At 44.0% G+C, this 21,875-nt stretch overlaps 3 protein-coding genes across 3 annotated transcripts; 1 reads left to right on the forward strand and 2 right to left on the reverse strand.

The window, feature by feature from the left end:
* Positions 1 to 1,371: 1,371 nt before the first annotated feature.
* On the reverse strand, positions 1,372 to 12,578 carry zc3h13 (zinc finger CCCH-type containing 13). The gene is given in 22 exon segments (XM_040142145.1): positions 1,372 to 2,004; positions 2,148 to 2,311; positions 2,637 to 2,837; positions 3,117 to 3,260; positions 3,356 to 4,039; positions 4,181 to 4,326; positions 4,328 to 4,415; positions 4,418 to 5,365; positions 6,004 to 6,116; positions 6,448 to 6,940; positions 7,085 to 7,333; positions 7,527 to 8,021; positions 8,505 to 8,845; positions 9,049 to 9,216; positions 9,329 to 9,529; positions 9,756 to 9,904; positions 10,046 to 10,212; positions 10,393 to 10,504; positions 10,771 to 10,885; positions 11,045 to 11,148; positions 11,492 to 11,662; positions 12,400 to 12,578. Coding segments are annotated over 21 exon segments (5,445 nt in total). The 5' UTR covers positions 11,654 to 11,662; positions 12,400 to 12,578; the 3' UTR covers positions 1,372 to 1,803.
* A 583-nt stretch (positions 12,579 to 13,161) lies between these two features.
* cpb2 (carboxypeptidase B2 (plasma)) lies at positions 13,162 to 16,813 on the reverse strand. The gene is made up of 11 exons (XM_040141801.1): positions 16,719 to 16,813; positions 16,305 to 16,380; positions 16,080 to 16,204; positions 15,870 to 15,978; positions 15,607 to 15,708; positions 15,260 to 15,364; positions 15,033 to 15,143; positions 14,804 to 14,894; positions 14,188 to 14,390; positions 13,782 to 13,866; positions 13,162 to 13,705 (listed from the first exon to the last, which is right to left on the reverse strand). The coding sequence occupies exons 1-11, from the start codon at positions 16,781 to 16,783 to the stop codon at positions 13,491 to 13,493; spliced, it is 1,287 nt and encodes a 428-aa protein (XP_039997735.1). The 5' UTR covers positions 16,784 to 16,813; the 3' UTR covers positions 13,162 to 13,490.
* Positions 16,814 to 17,152: 339 nt separating this feature from the next.
* Positions 17,153 to 21,819, forward strand: alg11 (ALG11 alpha-1,2-mannosyltransferase). Its single transcript, XM_040141679.1, has 5 exons — positions 17,153 to 17,256; positions 17,999 to 18,220; positions 18,569 to 18,940; positions 19,408 to 19,973; positions 20,071 to 21,819. Exons 1-5 carry the CDS (start codon positions 17,210 to 17,212, stop codon positions 20,352 to 20,354), a joined length of 1,491 nt encoding a protein of 496 aa, XP_039997613.1. The 5' UTR covers positions 17,153 to 17,209; the 3' UTR covers positions 20,355 to 21,819.
* Positions 21,820 to 21,875: the final 56 nt, after the last annotated feature.

Genomic DNA, 21,875 nt, shown 5'->3' on the forward strand with positions numbered 1-21,875 from the left:
AGCTAATCTATTTCTGTTGCTCTTCATCAAACACTGATATCAAATCACAAAAATATTTGCATAAATTATGAAACTATTTCCTCAATGAGAAATTAAAACGTAGTGTCAAAATTTAGAAAAAAATTAATTTTGCCAAAGACTTTAGATGTAGCACGTCCTCTCTATGACTGCAAGAATTCTTAAAAAAAGACTCAACATTTAATCACAACCACCTTCGGGTTGTGTTAACTCTTATGAATAAGTTCAGCACTTACCTCAAAATGCAGAGGTCTGCATCTTGTGGCTGTCTTCATAGCTCCCGTTATAGTAATTTAACCTTTATAAACTAGCACTATGTTTGAATTTCATCAGTTGTCCTTATTTGGCAAAATGTCATTACAATTTAAAAATGTCATTCCTCATTTATTTTACAGTAAAAAAAAAAATATATAAAATTAAAAAAAAAAAAAATACAGCATTAAACCAGATATCATTAATTGCACACCTTGGAAAAGAAACATGTAGCAGGAAAAGTGTCTTCCAACATCATAGACCTAAAGACAGTGGGCTTGATCAGAGCCCAGTCTCTCCATGTCTGTAATGTCACAGTTGCATGGCCAGGAGGAGGGGTCAAGTTGAATCCAGGTGTCTAAGGTAACAGCCTTTTTCCATTCTTATCCTGTTCTTTAAGTTGCTCAGTGCAACACTGAAGATGGTTTGTCCATTGAATTTCTGTCCCAGCACTCGCAGCATGCACAGCCTGCTCTCGCCACATCCCAGAGCTTCAGTTTATCCACCTGTACAAGTCTTTTTATTATGACACTGGATGGTCAACCACTGGGACACAGAAACAAGATGTGAAGTTCAAATTAATTATCTTCAGTCATTTTTTACCTAAGCACTCTAGTGTCTTTTCCTATCGGGAGCATTTTGGCGCCTTTTTTGGACGGTGTGGGCTGGTGAACGTTATGGAGAGGAATTCCACATGGCAGTGTTGAAGATCTGGTATTCTGCAGTCTATGGTGTTCTCTGCACTCACTTCAGTTCATTTCAGGGAGACATTGCCAAACTATTCAAAACAAATACATCAAGAAGAAAAAAAACAAAAAAAAAAAACTATTTTTCCACAGACTAACAGTTGTAACAACTTACGTTCAGTGACGGAATAGTTTGGCAGTGCTCATTCATGAGAAACGTTCATTCAAGTCCCGGCAGGATGTTTCAGTTTCAGTGTTGCTGCTGAGTAACTTCTCTGCAGCAAATGCTATAGATTTGTTCTGCAGATATTTTGTGATATGATGTAAACAAAAAATAGTAAAAACAACATTAAGTGTCACATTATTTTAAGGCTGGACAGTCACTTCATACAAAGCAAAAGACCCGTTACAAAAATCAACATCTAACCATTTTAATGCACAGTCGTAGTAACCAATGCACAATATATGAAAACAAAACATTCATATGAACTTGGTTAGGCAGGTGAAACAGACAATTAAAAAGCTGTTCTAAAACACTGTTATGCACCAAAAAAAAAACATGAAGTCATTTTAGATGTTTTACGTTTCTCATACATGGTTCATTACAAACCTCCATAGACTATAATGTCCGGTAGTCTATGGCACACCACTTGCAGCTTATCCAAAACATGTAAAGCAACTCTGAGAAATTCACAATTTTGCTGTTTTTCTTTATTTCCTCATGTGTCTAAAAAGGCTATTTATGTAAATGAAATGGGAAAGAGAGAGATGGGTAGTTAGAGGCTAGAAGAAGTGAAGGCTTAGAAGCATTCACCTGCATGTCTTTTACTCACTAAGCCCATTTCTCTCAGGACACACACACCTCGGGCTGTGCTGTGCCGAGCTTACTACTACCAGCTGCAGCAACTTCGGCTGCTGTCGCCGGCCCACTGTCGGACCTCTCTGGGGCCGAAGCCTGGCCAGCCACGGTCCTTCTGAAGAGACGCATGCTCATCTGCAGCAGCTCGTTGTCTACTACGGGTGTAGTGGGATACTGCTTGGTTAGGCCCTGAGGAAAGAAAAGAAGATTAAGAGATTTAAACGTGTCTTAACAACTATGATGAACTCTAAACTCTAGGCGAGAACAAGCTAAGAGAAGTGAAAAAAGGTCAATATTAATTTAATTGAAGTAAGTGATTGGATGGCATCTACCTTGTCATTTTTTAACAGCTGCCTGCGGATGGCAAAGTCCCTGCGGGCACACAGGCCCTTGCAGCAGGGCCCAAGGTTGCTCAGTAATCCTGCCCTCTCCACCCGCCTGTTCAGGGCCGCCATGTTCAGGGCCCCAAGGTCATGCTCAAACAGCTTGTCAGCATCTGGCAAGACAGAGGTGAAAGTGAGTTTTAGGCCGATGGATCACACAAAACAGAATAAAAATCAATCATCACGAACCGTGGAATAATGGCTTTTATCACTATCCCCACTATGAACTGTGATCAAAATGCCTGGTTTTGCTGATTGAAAAAATGTAATCATGTTAGAAATTTAAAATAAATGAAACACAAGGGCAGTAAAAAGGATAAAAAGTTGACGTTAAAATAAAAGGAACGTTATCAAAAAAATCATTACTTTCAAAGTGAAGTACAAACGACTGTGACAAAATTTGTCATTTTATGGTTAGATGATGTCAAAAAAACTCACCTTTAGGGTCATCCAGCTCAGACTTGCACACCTCTCTGACTTGCTCCAGGAGCTCAGGCCCAGCAAGTCGCTTGGAGATTCCAGCCCTGAGAAGTACAGCCCCTGGGGTGAACCGGAGCAATGCTGCCCCTGCTGCCCGGGGTTCCTGCTTCTGCTTGGGCATCAGGCTGGACCAGTCCACATCGATCACATCCACAGGACCTGTTGGGATGTAACACTGGGGGTTTAATTTAACAAGGTATATCTGATCTGTTTTACTGTGTAAAAATATAAATATGTTTGTAAGCGTTTCTCATGATACAGGTTATGAATTTCAGTTGGCAATATTTCCCAGTAAATTCAAACTGTTCTTTTGGTATGGAACCAATTAATCCCCCAAGCAGAAGCTATAACAATTTTTCCCAAAAAATATGGATAACAAATGATTTTACGTAATAGTCCAATATGGACATTTTCAACAGTGAAGGTATTTCCTGGTACCTGTAATTTTCTCATCGTCCTGCTGATCTTCTTTTTTCTGGCTATCAGCCAGAATTTCATCCAGCTCGTCGTCACTGATTGGTTCATACTCCTCTCCAACAGATGCGACTGACTGGCCATCATCCTCTTTAACATCATCGTCTCCTGAGAACAAAGAACACACGGATTCCGTTAAATTCATGTTGGAAAAAAACGGGAAACGGTGACATAAAAATGCATACATGCTTCCATCTTCTTACCGTCGATGCTGTCCGCCTTCTCCAGCTCCCGTTCCCGTTGCTCTCCCATGAGATGGTGACTGTTGCTCCCTTTCTCTGGCTCTGGAGGGCTGAAGGCTTCTCTTGGCAGCAGAGGCTCATAGTCGTTCCTGTCCTGCCTCATCATGTCCCCTCGAGGGTCTCCTCTCATTTCCCCTCTCAGGTCCCCTCGTCCTGGAGCCCTGGGGTCCCCGTGGGGTGGTAGGTCCATCATCATCATTATCCTCTCCCTCTCGCGATCGCCGCCTCTTTCACCTCTACTGTCTCTCTCCCTCTCCCTCTCTCGCTCCCTTTCCCGCTCCCGTTCATGCTGCTGAATGAGTCCTTCGGGGAGTAAGCGTTCCCTGTCCCTGATGTCCCGCTCCCTAAGGAGAGGTTCACGGCTGGGACGCATGAGCAGAGGCTCTCGTCCCCTGCTAGGCCAGTCCCTAGGTTCAGGCTCCCAGTCTCTTTGTTGTTGGAGGGGCTGTTGGAGGAGCAGGGGCTGCTGCTGCTGTTGCTGCTGCTGAGGCCGGAGGTCCTTTCGGTCTCGTTCCCGTTCAAACGGCTCCCTCTCTCTCTCCCGTTCCCGACTGTCGTAGGAGCCGGCGCGGGACCTGGACCTGGTCTGCCTCTCGGAGTCAGGAGAGCTGCGTCTGGAGCTGTGGCTGCGAGAATCCTGCCGGTCTGTAAGACAAGAGAGACAGGTATAAGTTAGGGTTGGATCAGAGTTTAAAGTTTTTATCGAGTATTATACTGTTCCTCGATGCTTTATTCAAAAAGGAATTGTTATTCAAATTCCATGTGTGTGTGTAAGTGTGTATTTACCTGATGAGGTGCTACGGCTGGGCTCTCCTCTCCTCAACTGGTCAATTCGAGATTTCCTCTCAGCCCCAGGAGGGTCATTTACAACCGGCCTTTCCCTCTCCCGCTCTCTCTCCCGTTCCCTCTCTCGTTCTCTTTCCCTCTCTCGTTCCGGTCCGGTGCCTGTAGTCTTGCGACCCTGACCTGGGGGTCGGTTGGGGCAGGCGTCGGGATGATGTGCGGCTCTGGTTGCTCCCATGAGGCTGTGGGTCTGAGGATGCAGCAGGGGCTGGGACATGAGGGGCTGTGGAGTCAGAGTCTGCAGCAGCATTGGAGGATCCTGGGAGAGTAGAGGGGCAATGGGTGGGGGGTTGCACCTCTCTCTGTCCCTGCCCACCCTGGGACCACCAGCTCTCCTAAGAGGCTCAGCGGGAGCCAGGGGAGCTTGCGTTTCCAGTGGTCCTCCTCCTCGGACTGTGACCTCCTCATCTGACCAGTCACTGAAGTTGTCCATTTTGGACAGAGGAGAAGGCTCTGCATTACCTCCAGTACCGCGGTGATCAGGCCTCAACGAAGGTGGTGGGGTCCGGGGACCTCTTTTCCTCTTACTATGTGGCTGATCCTCCTCAGATACATCAGATTCTCCACCTCGGGACCGTTTTCTTTTTCGGTCAAGTGCTTTCTTCTTTGCTACTTTCCTGGGAGAGTGCAAGGGTGGTGGTCCATCTGCAGAAGCACCAGTCGGGGGCTCGAGGTTGAAACGGTCCCCTACAGCAGCCAGGCTGTTGGCACCGCTAATCTCCTCATCTTTGCGACCCTTCTTCAGCCCCTTCCTCTGTGACTTTGTCTTCTTTTTGCCCTCCTCATGGGACTGCGAGCCAGCAGTGTCTCTGTCTTCGCTGCCAGTGGTGAGGGCTGAAGGAGGAGGGGGCGGCGGCGTGGATTCTCGCTGGTCTCTGCCTCTGCTACGGGAGTCAGACGGGGTGTCTGAAAGATGGTCTCCTCGTCTGTCGCCTACTCTGCCACGTTCCCGTTGAGGCTCTAGGTCCTCGTGGCGGCTGCGTGCTTCCCTTTTCTCGACGGCTCCTCTGCGCTCCTCATCCTTCCAGTGACTGAGCTTGTCATCAGATGGAGCAGCCCTCGGTGGAGAACGCAACAAGGGCTCCTGGGGCCGCACCACTTGGCTCAGCAGACGATGTTTGTCGCCGCCTGTGCATTTACACGGAACAGTCACAAAGCTACACTCAGTCCTTTTTAAGCATCAAAAGAAACTAGTCAAATAATAGATTTTTAAAGCAGCCTCTCTCCATGGGCAATTTCTGGGTTGAGGTAACTACTGTTATTACAAGGAAAATATCATGGTAAGGAACCCTGTTAGAAGCAATGTTGTGTTAAGGTTCATTTAAATCAATGAAGACAAAAGTAATTCTTAAAACTCAACTAAGTAAAAAGGTGCTTTTTTCATTGTACCAAGAGGAAAAATGCAATTTTAATTGGCAACGACAAGAAAGCGCATTTTACTTTAGGGTACTTTGGTTTAAAGAATTAATTTACTCTGGTACATTTCTCTTCACGCTGATATCACAGCCAATACTCGAATGTGTGAAACGAAAAGACAGGACATATAGGCAGGACCATTTACAAGCTATACCAAAGAAAAATAACACTTTAAATAGTTGAGAGAGCATTCCTAGGTGTGCATTATACAAGAAGTGCATTCCCCATTAAACAGGATAGTGTCCTATCAAAAAGAATTTCCCTACTGTCAGATGGAGGTGGACACACTGGGCTGGGGAGGAGGGGCTGTGGGTGGAGCTTGGCCTGCCCTCGGCCAATCGGGCGCTCACATTTGTCTTCTGCACTGTTGTAGCCATCGCTGTCCGCCGGACTGAGGTCCCGTGTTGATCGCTTAGGCGAGGGACGGGGGCTCGGGCTGCTCTCCACCCTGGGCCTTTTACGACTAAATGGAGGGAAGAGAATTATTACAAAAACAAAAAGATTAGATCAGTATTAGAGGAGCAGCACACCCATAGCTACATAACTATTTGGAGAATTCTAGATATTGTGATTCAGTGGATAAAATTGCTTTTGAATTTTTGGGAGTTAAGTCGAGGGGGTTCCACAGGGCTCACTTCTAAGAAACTGTTCATTTTGTATCTAAATCTCTGGTCCCAAGATGTCCCAATTGTTCGAAAGCAAATTATTTTCAGATAATACATTTTTTGGTCTCTGAAAGAAAACTTGTTTTATTAACGATAACCTAAAAATAAACCAATTAAGTTGATACATGCCTTGTCTTGCGATCGTCTCGGGTGTCTCGAACAGACCGATCTTCCCTGGGGTCCTCTCTCCTCTCCCGCCTCTCCTCCCTTCCTCTCTCTCTCTCCTCCCATTCCCGCTGCCTCTCCCGCTCCCGCTGCTCCCTCTCTCGCTCCCTCTCCCGTTCTCGCTCCTTCCGCTCCCTCTCTCTCTCCCGCTCCTCGCGCTCCCTTTCTCTCTCCCGCTCCCTCTCCCGCTCTCTCTCCCTCTCTCGTTCCCGCTCCCGTTCTCTTTCCCTGGCCCGCTCCCTCTCAGCAGCCTCCCTCTCCCTCTCCCGCTCTCTGTCCTTTTCTTTCTCTCTCTCCCGCTCCCGGTCCCTCTCCCTTTCTCTCTCTCGCTCCCGGTCGCGTGTCCGGTCGTCCCGTCTCTCCTCCACTCTATCTGTCCTGCGCTCCTCTCTCCTGTCCTCCCGCTCAGACTCCTCTGATCTCCCCTGGTGTCTGTTTGGGGAAGCCACTCTTTGATCTGGGAAAACAGACAGCGAGCTCAAAATAAAAAAAATGATCATAAAATACACATTCAGAGGTTTCTGGTGAGCTGTATCTGCATCCTTTTTGTCCTAGTTCAGATTTTACACAGGCTTAAAATAAAGCAAACCCAAACTCCCACCTCTCTCTCGGTTGTCTCTGCGATCCCGCTCTCCATGCCCTCCTCTCCTGTCATAAGAAGAGTCCCGGGCCTGCTCTCCTCTTCTGTCACCGTCATAGCGATCTCGGTCTGAACCCCTCTCAGAGCTTCTTTCGGTAGCGCTGCGATCCGTGCTCCTCTCCACACTCCGCTCGCGCACCGCACTGCTCCGTGACTCCCAGTTGTCATGGGTGCTTTCCAGTTGGGAACCCCGGGAGTTTCTGTTTGAGCCTGACACAAGATAAAGAAAAGAGTATAGATGTGTTTTAAGGGGAAAATATGGCACACAAAGGCTCACAAACACACAAAGTAAAAAAAAATAGAGGCACAGTAACATAAAGTAAGCATGACCTTATGAGCTTTTCGTTAAGTTTGTCTAATGGCTACAAATTAAATAAAAGCTAAATGTAATGTCAGTCCTTGCCTTTATCAGATGTTTCATTAGCACGCCCTCTCCCTCGTCCATTCCTCTCAGCTCTGTCTGTCCTGTTCTCTGCCCTCCCTTCAGCTCTCCCTCCATCATCACGCCCATGACCTCTCCCATAACTCCTGTCGTCCTGAGCCGTATCCTCCTTCCTGTGGGTGTCAGTCCTCTCCCTCTCTCGCTCCTTCTCTCGCTCTCTGTCCTTCTCTCTCTCCTTCTCCCGTTCCCTCTCTCGTTCCCTTTCGCGGTCCCGCCGCTCCAGGGACTCTCGACTGGACCGGGTCTCTGTCCTGCTCTCTCTGGAGTCCTTTATGTCCCTGTTGTCTCTGTGGTCGCGAGAGTCTCTGGTTGTTTCCCTTCCTCTGTCGCGAGCGTCCCGACGCTCACGAGCCTCTCTGGTCTCCCTGTCGTCGCGAGCGTCTCGTGATGAGTGCTGTTCAGAGTCATAGTCCCGGTCGTCACGGACACTGTCTTTCTCTCGCTTGCTTCGGCTATCTGGTTGAAAAAGAGAAATATAGATTAACAAGTGATTTAAATTTAAAACAGCTTACAAGGCATATTGATCTGTCTTGATCCAAGTAGGGGCATTTTTAAGAGGAAACAATAAAGAACTATATAAAGAACTCGATTGCTACATTTGCCAATATAAATCAATCATTGTGCAAAATGAGACATATTCTAAACCCATCTACAGTAGTTCTCAGGTGATAACGCCATGTTATCCAAATTCAATTAAGTTTTATTTTTCACTCCAAGAATTTTTACTCGCCATTTCAACTGAGATACTACTAAATAAAAAGCATGAATGAATTGCACATTCAACACCTTTTATGAATACTGACTTACTTGAGACTATAAATTAGTCATTAAACTGATAATCTCCCCCTCTGAATTTGCTCCTAAAGACTCACTGCACTATGTGGCACAAGGTATAAAACAGAGAAACCAGACAAATAAAGTAGAAGACTGTAAAGATACCATCTCTACGCTCATGTCTGCGCTCTTGGACAGGCGGACTCCTGTCTCTATCACCCCGACTCCTCTCGCGGCCCCTGGAGTGGTGCCGGCTGGGGCTCGATCTGTCCGATCGGCGGTGGGGCGAAGAGGTGTCATGGGAGGCTGGGGGCGATCGGGAGCGCCTGGAGCTCTGAGGTGAGGAGGCGGAGGCTGCTGCAGTGCTGCGGTGGTAGGCGGGAGAGGACGAGCGACGCCGACGAGGAGAGGGAGAGTGTCGCTGGGCAGAGGAGCCAGAGTGGGAGGAAGGGGAGTGGTGGCGGGAAGGAGTGGGGCTACGGTGGTGGCGTGGAGGAGAGGGAGACCTGCAGTGAGAAAAGAAGTTAGTTCCTCACAGGCACTGTGCCCAGGATTTACTGATTTAACTATACTGTTATGAAAATGGATCATTATCAAAGAATACTAAAGACAATATTTTATTTTTGTCGAGAACTGTCCGGTAATTTTGTGGTGACTGATTAAAGCCTTGAGCAAGTAAAATTTTGCTCAGTGGCCTACATGTGCTAACCTGCGAGGCGGGGAGGCCAGTGCAGAGGTTTTGTGGGACGAAGCTTTAGGAGAGGTGGATTTCTTCCGGACTGAGGGCGAAGCACCTCTGGAAGGAGACGACACACTACCAGAGCGCTCCTCTGATGTGACCGACCGCTTGGCTTTGTGGGAACTGTCTGATCGGTCCCTGTAAAGAACAAGTTTATATTCAAAAGAAAGAGGATTATAAGTTGATAAGATGATAAGTGAAGAGGATTGGCTTGCATCAGCAGTTAACCCACGATAGGTCTGCATTGTACCTGCGTTTTTCCTTCTTCTCTTTGTGTTTTTCTGTATCTCGTCCCCGATCTTTCCCTTCCTTTTGCTTTTCCTCAGACTTCTCCTTGTTTTTGTGCTTGCCTTTGTGTTTCTTCCCGATCACAGGAATGTCCAGGGGGACTGGGGGAGGAGGACTGGGGGTACGGGGCCCTTTCTTTTTACTATGGCTCCCTTTTGAAGTCCTGGTTGGAACAAGATTGAAAAAAATCCAAATTTTAAATCATCAAAAAAAAAAAAAAAGGCTGAATGATCAAATGGCCAAGCCTTCCCATAAATATCACAAAAATCTGCTGAATAGTTTTTGAGATATCCTTGTAACTAACAGACCAAAAGGACTGAAAATGTAACCTTCTTGGCAAAAGTGACAAACAAAGGAACAAACAAACAAGGCCACCCACAGACTCCTACCTGGCAGATTCTGAAACAGGTGAGGGTATGGACGCCTTCTTCTCTTTCTTCCCAGAGCCTGGCCCTTTGGCTCCACTTTTGTGTTTCGGGGAGCCACTGGACTTCCTGGATGACGGTGAATCTTTAGAGCTTAACTGCTCTGGTGAGGCCTGAGGGACAGACATGACAGATCAGGTGGAAAATTCAAATCAGAGTCTCTTGTATAGCGAGTGCAGAGAGTTGCCCTGGAGGAAATCAAAACAAAAAGGTAGAAACAAGGCTGCAACTCATGACTACACACTGTTACTTACCTTCGGCAAGGAGGTGGTTCTTGTTTTGATGGGGGTCTCATCTTTCTTGATGACAATATCCTCCCTCTTTTCCAGGTTCTCCTGCTCCAGTTTCATCAGCTCACGTTGAATCTTCTGGCGCTTCATCTCTAGGGATAACTCGTAGTCGTAGTCACCGATATCTGAGTCTGAAAGTCAACCAAAAAACACAGGCTTCTATAAGAAAAGAAAATGAATCTGTCAAGTCAAAGCCCATATCAATATTATTTAGTTCACCCCAAATCATAAAATCAACTAAAGAGCTTTTATGAAATTAACAAATCATCAGATCACTTGTCTTTTAAACATTAAAAAACAAGCGACTGAACCTTCACGATTGGTTTCCCACTCTGCGGGCTCTTCTTCACTGGCTGGTGTGCGCTCCTTTGTGATCTTTATGTCCTCCTTCTCCCTGTGTCGGCCTCTGGAGGAGTCTCGCTGCTGTAGATGGATACACGCACATTGATGTTAGAATGACACCTGCATGTTGCCTCGCATCCTGTGCTTCTTCTTATTATAAATAGACTAAATGCGTTATAGTTCCAAGCTCAAAAAATTATTCATGCTCTAAAATCAAAATCAGCTTCAGATTCAGAGTCAGCAGTGGCACCAGAGCTGTTTCGTCATTTTAAAAATCAGCCTTCATTTACGCATTTGCCAACCGATTATCACTTTAAAAATTTGAACAAAAGGAGCAGAGAACTCACTCTTGCTGTTGGGGATGTGGGCTCGTCTAGGTCTCGCTTCAGGATTTCTGGCTCAACATCCTGTCTTTTATTCTTCATCCTCTCCCGCAGATCACCTGTGGGTCTCTCGGTTGACCTGCTCCATTAAGACATACATACACAAAAAAAACATACACATGGGTTGAAGTTACTGTATAGATCATGCATTTGATTTGATATGGACTTAATTCAGTAATCAAAATTCATTAAACAGGGCCATAAAAAGAGAGAGAATAGTGTGTCCAGGCAATCTTACCGACTGAAGCTAAATCCCTTGCCTCGTGGCTGACTTCCATGTGTGTAGCGACAAGTGTTGCCGTAACTGCAATTACCGGTCTTCAACCAATTTCTACAGTGACTCTGAAAGGGACATACAAATTCGTCTGATGAGATAAAGCAACATCCACTGACTAAACTGTGACGGCCATCACAGTAGGGAGACTAGGAGGACATCGGATTCAGTATAAAAAACACAAAACATACATTATCGGACTATCAAACAGGTTCTCCTACTTTAGATCCCTGAATCTAGAATAGTGAATCACTCAACAGGGACAGAGGTTTGTGGCCGACCCTGATCTTTGCCCTCCCATAACTGGAATGGGGGTGAAGGGGAACAATATGCTATACCATATGCATTGAACAAATCTGGATACCTCAGTTGGCATACATGTGAGTATTTAGCGGTCTAGACTATACATACATCAGCAGCATTACTCCCAGTGCTGGGGCCAAGTCTTTCGAAAACACTGGGCCTGCGGGAGGGGGCGGTGGGGTTGCTGGTGCTGCTGGTTGTGGTGCTGCTGCTGCTGTCAGATATGGTTTTTGAATTCTCCACTGTTACCTTCCGCCTGATCTTGGACATTCTGCAGGACTGGAAATATGACAAACAGAGCTTAATGAAATGTCTGTGAGCTTTCATCTGCATCGATATAACTATCCAAGACACACCCTGACACTTAAGTAGGAATGCTAAATAAGTAATTGCTTAAAAGTTAACGGACTAATGGCATTAAAAACAACACGCCTAAAACTGTACTCCACCGAACTCTATGCTGTGTGACTACGTTTCACCTCCAGGACTCACTTCATTAATTCCGAGTGCAAGGCTGCAGATTTTAGCCCCCTAAACTGCAACTAACAGGATAATTGTGATCTAGCAACTTTTGCTGTAAGACTGGAATTTATAGACTGGGCTGCCTTCAGTTTTAGTTTTTCGATTGGTAGCCGCATATCCAAAACATAAACACATGCAAATAACTTGCTCTGTGGGTGTCTCTGCAGCTGCTCTGCGCTAACTTCTAGCGAGACAGTCTTGCACGCTAGCTTAAGGTTTGCCAAAGTTTCTTGCTAACTACACGACTTTAATGCTATTTTTTGAGTGTCTCACATTCACACACACGTATGCGAGATTCAAATGTTTAGCCGGTTAGTGACTAACTATAATTATTTTTGCATGCCTCATGCTGGAAAACCAAGCTAATGGATGCTAATGCTAATGTTAGTCAGCCGAAGAGCTAATGGCTTCATGTTTTATCTTAGCGCGGGGCCTTGAAGCCACCTTCAGCAGCGTGTCTGGCGGACAACGTGTAGAAAACACAGCCGACTCACCCAGGATATTGATTCGGTGTCGCATCTACTTTAGTCCCGTTAGTGGATTCAGCACTTGTAGAATTAACAAGGCTTATTCTTTAAAATCAAAGGCAGAAACTGCCCCGAGTGCCTTCATATTGGCGGAGGGTGCGCATCAGACGTCGTGTTCTTCGTCTGTGGTTTGTAGAGGAGGTTTGTACTCCAGGGTGTTGCCTTACCGCCACCTGCCGAATATCTTCTCTGCGCTTTTACTTATTGATTTATTTTTTTCTCTAATGCTTCTTCTATAGTGTCTCTCTCAAAACTTTGACAAGCTTTAATATGTCTATTAATACTCGTATCGGTAACTAGTATGTAACAACAGTGATCAGCACTCAGTACGGTACAGCTGACAGTTTGACAGTTTGTGTACTCGCTAGGCTTCATTTTGAAAGCGGTCACCGGAAGCGAAAAAAAAGGCAATTAATACATCTGTTAATGAATCGGTTATTACCTATACCTATATTATCATAATAACGACTATTCTGACAATTAATATTGTTATGAAACATCATTAGAGATCCACTCTACAAGACAGATATGATGGGGTGCCGACATTTCTGGGAAACTCCTACAAAATAAATTTCCGCAAGTCCTTTCCTATGTTCTGTCCAGTTTATGTTTGTACACGGACAATAACATATGCACTAAATAAGTCATAAGAAACAGAAGAAAGATACTGACACTTAATCTGTAACTTCAATAAGTTTTTTTTTTATTGTTTGTGTTACAGTTTTTATGGCCACAAATTTTTCTTGATCAATAAAATGCAGCCATTTTCTACACAATTTATACGTGTATGTTTAAGGTATATGCAAACAGTCAAAAGAATCTCTGCAAAATAGACACCCATAATATATACAGTATTAGAGAAATCACTTTACAAAACATATCTCCTTATTGCAAAAAAAATACCATGAATGTCAATCTGAATATTCCTAACCCATTGTACTGTGACTTCAGCTCTTACAGGCTAGCTGATCTTTTAGCAATATTACAAAAACTCTAGGTTTCATTCACAAAAATGGCAAAACATATTGAACTTCAACCCTTATGGCAGGCGTAACTGCTTAGGCAGTTTGAGGAGAATCTGTTGGTGCCTGCGTTTTCTCTATAACCTTGAGAGCAATGGTCTTCACAGCAGTCAGAGCCTCATTGCAGGCCTTGGAAATGTGAGATGGCGGCAGAAGGAAGCCATAATTCCCACGGTCCTGGAGCTCAAATGTGAAGGAGTATTTGATGCCGAGGTTGTAGGCCCAGTCGTCAGAACCACCGGGGGCCAGGTCTGGAAAAAGGGAACGCCAGTCATGTACTTTGAGAGCGACGGAATCACCCAAGCTTGAAAAATAAGCCCAACTTACATATTGTCCTTGCTCCAGCACCATATTTATAGTTGTTCCTATAATATCTTCTGATTTTCTGGGCAGCTTCTTGGGCCATCTCAAGCTTGTAGAAAAAAAAAAAGAGCAAATTTACACAAACATTTAGAAGTAATAATCGTACAATTTCTATGTACCAGTGAAACAACTGCCTTATTTAACATGACATACTAAATTACCTCACAGATCTCATGCAGTATAAAGTCAACAAATACTCTGCATAGCTCTGAACTTCAGAATCCCACAATTGAGCCTTTCTGTGTTCAGTAAACTCCATTCAGAATGAACCAGGGAACATGTAAGCTATGGCTATAAAACACTCCCACTTATCCCAAAACTCTTATTACTGATGGATAAATTGATTGTTTGATCAGTCCAAACCACTCACCAGGTCTTTGTGGTTCTCTGCTTCATCCAAGGTGCAGGAGTATGGGAAGAGCAGCATCTGAGAGTAGGAGTGGATGCTGAGGTAGAGCTGAACCGTGTCCTTGTGACTACGCAGGAAGTTGGCAACGGCCTGCGACTCTGGCTCGGACTCGGGGAACGCACCGCAGTAGATCTCAGTGCAGGGCTCATGAGAGGCTCCCTCCGCTGGGAACAACACTTTGCCTTGTACTATTCATACTCCCCTTATATATGATCAAATGATAAACCTAACGATGAGCTGAGTTCAATGTGTTCAGGTGTGTCAGGACATTTCTATAGTTAAATTACTTTCTGTGGTATTCACAAGTCCTTTTTTAAAATTAGGAATTATGCCGAACACAGGAAACTTCTTTGAAATACTGGCCACATAATGAAATAAAAGAAAATCATACAGATAGAAGAAGATAAAGATGTAATTTCGGGACTTTCTCTGACCAAAGATAATCAAGTCTTACTTAGTGTGGCTCCATAGAGTGGTTATGATTGTTAGCTGACTGTTCATAAAGATGCAAAATCTTGGATTTCTGACTTCCCTGCTTTATGTTGCGAAATGACTGTAATGTGAGAGGAAGGCTTACTGCACCAGTTGGCATCAAAGTTTCTGTTGAGGTCGACTCCAACGCAAGTGCTGCTCCTGCTGACAGAGCGGTTCTTCCTCCACATCCTGTTCTGGAACAAAAACAATTTTTAAAAAAAAGAAGAAAAAGAAAACAAGGATAAATCATGACTCCATTTGAAATTGCTTCCTTTACAACTGCTCGAGCATTTAAGAACAGAAAGTATGGCTTCTGTTTCGTGTGTTCCTACTGTTGTCCACGTGTACTGGTATCCATCAGGGTTCATAACAGGCAGGACGTAGACATCCATGTTATCCAGTATGTTAGTAATGTCTTGGTTGTGCTTGTAAAATGACAAAGACTGCGGGAGAAAGGATAATGATTTTAATGAAATTGATCTGATACACGAACAGGAACTGTTTCTTCATGACATTTCCAATTCCAAACTACCATAGACACTAGATCAAATGTACTCACATAGTGTACAAACCATAAGCAGAAAGCAGGAGAAATCCACTCTCTGGCATGGATCCCACAGTCAATCCATATTGCTTTCTTATTTGGTCTATTATTCACAGACAACTGAGAAAGAGAGGTCAAACATTAATGCGAAGTGTGTATCGGACTTAATTCAAAGTGTTAGTGTAAAAACAGTGAGTTAATTTCTCTCACTTTGACTGGAAAACAAAAGTCTCTGAATATTTTTCAACTCAAGATACAAATGTTGCTCATTAATTTGCTCTGAATGTATGGGAGAAAAGTTCAAATTTGTCCACTGGCATCTTTATCATCATTGCAGTTTATGTGGTGTGGGATCCCTTTACCTTTAGAATGTACAGTGGTTGCTTTTCATATGAGGAGCCAATGAGAATGGCTCTGATCATGGTGGGGTTTTCCTGTGAGGTCATGTTTATCCAATCATAGATCTACAATGGAGACAGTGCGTTTGCATGTAAACTGTAACATATCGATGAAGTACAGTACATCTATACATTCCAATGCAATGCAATCCATTATTCCTGAAGTAAATCCTGTTTGTGAATGTTAAAATGTTCAAATTGTTGATAGGTAAAGATGAAAAGCACACATCCTCCAGACTGTGATAATTATCGTAGAAAGTTGAGCTGCTTCGTGGGTGTGTGGAGTCTTTTTTTGTCTGCATTTCGATCAACTCATTGGCGTTGGCCAGTAAAACCCTATAATAATCACAGAAGCAAATAACAAAACCTGTAAACAGCCGTGAAACATATAATCCTTGGTGAGCAAATACTTGGATGTTTTCAGACAAGCGACATACTCGTGGGTTATGGCGTGTTTCTGTAGCAGATCCTTGACAGCCTCTGAGCTATTTACAGGAACAAACAGGTGGACTTGCATCTCTTCTTTGATGTACTGATGTGAAACAGGCTGCCATAAGGTTGTCTGTGAGGAAAATATGCAGCATCATGAATTGAAAGAGGGATTGAGATCAGAGGAACACAATAACTGGTTAAAAAAGCTCTTTTTTTTTTTTTTTTGGTACCATATATTGGGTGGACACATTCCTCACGATGTCCACTTGTTCCTGTGTTTTTGGGGTGATTGATAGAACTTGGTCGCTGGGTAAAAAGGGAACAAGAAATCAGTTAAACAAGTTGTCCCCCATGAATGATGGAGACCACCGTGGCCCAGTCATAAACGAATATGTCACAATGTTTTCACCTGTAATATTGATAGCACCAGAATTCAAATGTGAGGTTTAGTTACAAATGGTGTCAGTATTAACTAATCCACTGACCTGTAGAGTTTACATATGTGTAGATGTACCACAACATACATGATACAAGAGTGTGTGTTTGCGTAAGTGTGTCATAACCCACTGTCTTTGTGGAAAACCGTTCCTAGATACTAAATACTGTTAAATTCCTTGTAAAACAAAATCACCTAATCAGCTCACCGTGTTTCTGTGCAGTATCCTTGGTCCAAATTAATTAAAATAAACAAAATCAAAAGAGTCCTCATGATGTCAGGATCCAGACTGGAAATGGCAGAGGTTTGTTCAAGCTGTGGGAGTAGGGTGTCATTATTGATTGACACGCTGTTTATTTAGAAGTTAAACTTTACTTTTTTTTTTTTTTTAAAGAACGAGGGCATAGATCAGCCAACATGGCCGAGAGGGAGCAGGTTAGCGCGTTGCTGGTGCCATATCTTAAACAGCTTCAGCTGAACTATTTGTATAACGTACAAATGTCCAAATAAATGTAACCAAATGTTATATAAATGTTATATAAACGTTACTATTTGACCCGTCGTCGATATAAGCGGGGGGGGGGGGGGGAAGGCGGTGCAGGTAAACCTCCTCTCCGGCAGGTGGCGCCAGATAAACTTAAATAACAGGAGGAAAACGGAGGCGCAAAGCGTCAAGTTGAAAGGTGATGTGTTGTCAAGATGTCGGGCCATGATCAACTGGTCCATTGCTTGTGTGAATTAACGACGTAAGATACTTTTGCTTTTCAAACAAAGTATTTAAACCAATAGATAAAATGTTAAGATAGCTTGTTTCGTTTCACTGTATGTCGGCGGCTGCTCTGGTAGCACCTTGACAGCGGGACCAGTAAATACTGACGGTATTTTATGTTATTCAGCTAGCTTGGTTATAGTCTTTGGATAAAAATAATCGGCTTTCTGGTTTGTCATAAGAACGCGACAGCGAAAAACAAACTCTTAACGTTTAGCGAAAGCAGAGCTTCTTTGTCAGTTTTCTCCCCTACATAGGAAGCACCAAGGAATACAGCATGTAATATTCCTCTACACTGAGTTTTTTTATTTATTTTTTTTATTTATTGTGAGTTTATTCATGCATTACGTGCACAAATGCATTATTTAGTATTTATTAATCTTACATGTCACTACAATATCTCAATAATACTCCTACAGCTTAGTTACACTAAAGCTTTTGCTGTGATGATTGTTTGTTTAAAATAGTGTATTTCTAAGTAGAAGCTTTAATTCTGACTCTGGAACAGCCTTCTGCAAAGTCTCAGAGAAGCCAAATCAGTGCACACCTTTAAAAAGCATCCATTTGTTTTCTTAGACTTTCACTAGATTTTAATGCCTTATTCTCTTCGTCCTGTTTCACACTTTGTAACTTCTGTTTTTGGAAGATCCATATAAATGAAGTTTGTCTGCTAATTGGCTGTTACCCGTGACTCATTGTGTGTCACGTCTGTGTTTCAGGTTGCTGTGGAAGCTGCTGCTGCCCCTGGTGTTCCTGTGTGTGCTGCTGATCGCCGTCCTGGTCCTGCTGGTGCTGGCGGTGCGGGTCTGGCTGCAGAGCAACAGGAATATTCGGCGGGCGAGAGACGGCCGTCCAACGGTGGCCTTCTTCCACCCCTACTGCAATGCCGGTGGTGGAGGAGAGAGGGTGCTCTGGTGTGCCATCAGGGCACTTCAGAACAGGTAAAGCTGATGAAATCCTTTTGATTTGTTTTTGTTTTTTTTGTTTTTTTTAAGTTTAAAGCTCAGTGTCTCTACTTCCCTCAGCCTAACTGTTGTAGTTACTACTTACAGAAAATTGTTTCTTTTTAGTCAAAGTTCTGCAGTAGATTTTTCCTTTTTGACAGCACTACATGCAACCAAATATAAGAGGGAGCGAGCTGGAAAAGAAAACAGATCAGAACTAAGCGGAGACTGGAAATTAGTCATCTGGACAGTTAGAACAATGTGTAGCATGGGTTATACTTAATTGCATCAAAATACCTTTTGCTTTTGTGAAACCTTGCTTTAACTTAACCCATATCTGCACAGGTATGCAGACATCAACTTTGTGGTCTACACAGGGGACCTAGGTGTGACGGGTCAGCAGATTCTGGATGGAGCGCGACGTCGTTTCAACATCGCCCTCCCGCGGCCGGTTCACTTTGTGTTCCTGAGGCACCGGCTGCTTGTGGAGCCCGGCCTGTTTCCTCACTTCACCCTGCTGGGACAGAGTGTGGGCTCCATTTTCCTGGGGTGGGAGGCACTGACGGAGTTTGTCCCAGACCTTTATATCGACTCCATGGGCTACGCCTTCACTCTGCCCCTGTTCCGTTACTTGGGAGGCTGCAGCGTGGGGAGCTATGTTCACTACCCCACCATCAGCACTGAAATGCTGTCAGTAGTGAGAGAGAGGAACCCCAGGTAAACAGTGTGTGTCTTTACCAAAGCAGACTGTGTCATAATGGCTGTGTTGTAAACACATCATACAGGGTCTTTTTTAAATGCTAATATGTGCTATTTTCTTTTATTTTTGAAGTCACATTAATTCATCTAGCCCTATTATAAGCATTTCTCAAAATACTACACTATATTTCTTAATTACATATTTTCTTATACATACAGTTGTCCTCTACTGGTGACCAGAAGTAACTGCAGCCACTGTCCCCCTTCACAGGGCTCTCCTTCTTCCTTTGAATTACGTAGACAAAGAAGCTAGCTATTAAAAGCAGGGTTTTCATTGAACCTTGTACTAAAGTCCTAAATGCTGCTTTGTCATTTGGATCTTGGGTTTAGCTTCATCGCTCATCATCAGTTGAATGACCAGTGATTTATAATTCTAACCTCACGCAGGTATATAACACAAATAACACAAACTGTTAATGTCCTAGGTTCAACAACCCAGACTACGTCTCTAACAGTCTGTTCCTAAGTGCCTTCAAGGTGGTCTACTACTGCCTGTTTGCCCTGCTCTACGGCATGGCCGGCTCCTGCAGCGACCTCATCATGGTCAACTCCTCCTGGACCCTCAATCATATCCTGTCACTGTGGCGCGCTCCTAACCGCACCAGCGTGGTCTACCCGCCGTGCGACGTCAGCGCCTTTGTGGATATCCCGCTGGAAGAGGACGGGGACAAGAAGTGCCACTCGATCGTTTCCATCGGGCAGTTCAGGCCGGAGAAGGACCACCGGCTGCAGATCAGAGCTTTCAAGAAGGTGGTGGACAGGAGGGGGGCGGCTGCGGGGGGCAGGGAGGCACTGAAACTGGTTCTGATTGGCGGATGCAGGAACCAGGAGGATGAGGATAGGGTGCTCATGTTGAGGGGGTTGTGCCAGGAGCTGGGTGTAGCTGACAAGGTGGAGTTTAAACTGAACATACCATTTGAGGAGCTGAAGAGAGAGATGGAGGAGGCCACCATCGGACTGCATACCATGTGGAACGAACACTTCGGGATAGGTAATTTATCTAACTGAAGTTATGTTTAGACTTTCTTAATAAATGTTATTTTTAGATGATAAAAAAGTGCATCTTCATTCCTTTTTTGCCCCTCTAGGCGTTGTGGAGTGTATGGCAGCAGGAAAGGTCATTCTGGCCCACAACTCTGGCGGCCCCAAGCTGGACATCGTGGTACCCTTCGAGGGGGGCCAGACAGGCTTCCTGGCTGATGACGAGGACAGTTACGCGGAGGCGGTGGAGAGGATCCTGGCTCTGCCCTCTGCCAGCCGGCTGCAGCTCAGACGCAACGCCCGTCAGTCGGTGGCTCGCTTCTCAGATCAGGAGTTTGAAGCCTGCTTCCTCGCTGCGATGGAGCCTCTGATGGGAACACTCGAGCGATGAGAAGAGGACCCATTCTTTATGTGTTTGTGTGTGTATAGTTAACGTGATATTTGACACCTTTTCTTTGATGCCCTTAGGGCTGCATTAACACTGTAGGACTGGTGACAAAATCTGATTAGAAGGGGTGCAAGGATCACTCGCATGCTCACACAAAGGGCTGTTGAAGTGACATGCTGACAACAACACGTGCTGAGATTGTGAATACAGTTCTTGGGTCACCAATCAAAGCACAGAGTATCAGGATTTGTCCGAAAAGCAGAACGGAGGCAGCATACATCGAATTCAGAGAAACTCACAATTCAAAAATATATTATTACCACAAACAAGTAAGGGATGTTCTGAGGAAATTATTTTTTTCCTTTTTACTGAACTGAAATCAAGGATTTAAATTATTCTTATTAAAGCTCTGTATCAAATAAATGTATTTTTAAGGTGAATACAAATCATCCAGCTATGGTATAGCCTGTCGTTCTGTTAGTGTTGTATTTGTAAATACCAGATTATCCTGTGAAATGAATTATACCTCTTACTGTGTTTTTACAGGAGAAATTCCTTTGTCAGCAGTTCCACTTTGTAAAAAATAGATTATAAAGAGAGAATATTTAATATAGTGAAAAAATGGGAACAAATTAGTCTTTTGGACATTTAAATAGTGTTTACAAGAGCTAGAAAATCTCTACAAGCCCAAAATGTGAAGTATTTTTGATACTGATGATGAATGTAATAAAAATCTGATAAGAGTTAAAGGTCGTTGCATTCATGTAACTGTTTAAAGAAAGACAGTGTATCACTGTGCTTGTAAATAAACTGTAATCTGGATTAGAGGATCAAAAATTACAGCCAAGAACTTTTCGTATTCTGCTCCATTTGATTTGGCTCACAGTAGCAAATGATTAAAACCTGATGTTGAAATGAGCTGTGACACAGGGAGGTCAGTGATCTGTCCAGAGGAACGAGACCAAAAACAGATGAGCAGAGCTGGGACAAAGACCAGAACGGCTTCATGGAAAAACACTTCTCTGATTTTTATTGCTTCATGTAAGGCCGCTTGTTTTGTGTGTTGGTGGTGGCTCCAGTGACCTAACATACCTAACAAGCCGGGTATAGTCATCATCTTTTAATGAAAACTGGATTGCTGGTGACTCCAGTGATGGAGAGCCCGCTGTGAGCCCCAGTTTGATAGAAAAGAGTAAAATCTGCAATTACATTTTATTTATTGATTTACAACTGTGCTCCCTGGCAGCACATTAAACAACAAAATACTTTTTTTTTTTAATGGCCTAAAGCTCCTTAAGAAGCTGCTGACTGAATTTGAATTTAACCTATTGATAAAAGTCACATATTAAAAACCCCTGAAAACTTAATTCTTAAGTATCATTAAATGTTGAAGACAAAATAAGCAACAAACAAAGATCAATAGTGCTGAACAAAGGTTAAGTAAGAGCTATTGCGTGAAAAAGTTAGACAACATTGGAGGGAGGTTTTTTTTTTAGTTTTTTTTTTTTTTAGGGGTTATGGAGG

The sequence above is a fragment of the Xiphias gladius genome, chromosome 13, assembly GCF_016859285.1.
Source record: "Xiphias gladius isolate SHS-SW01 ecotype Sanya breed wild chromosome 13, ASM1685928v1, whole genome shotgun sequence".
Classification (NCBI taxonomy): Eukaryota; Metazoa; Chordata; class Actinopteri; order Istiophoriformes; family Xiphiidae; genus Xiphias; species Xiphias gladius.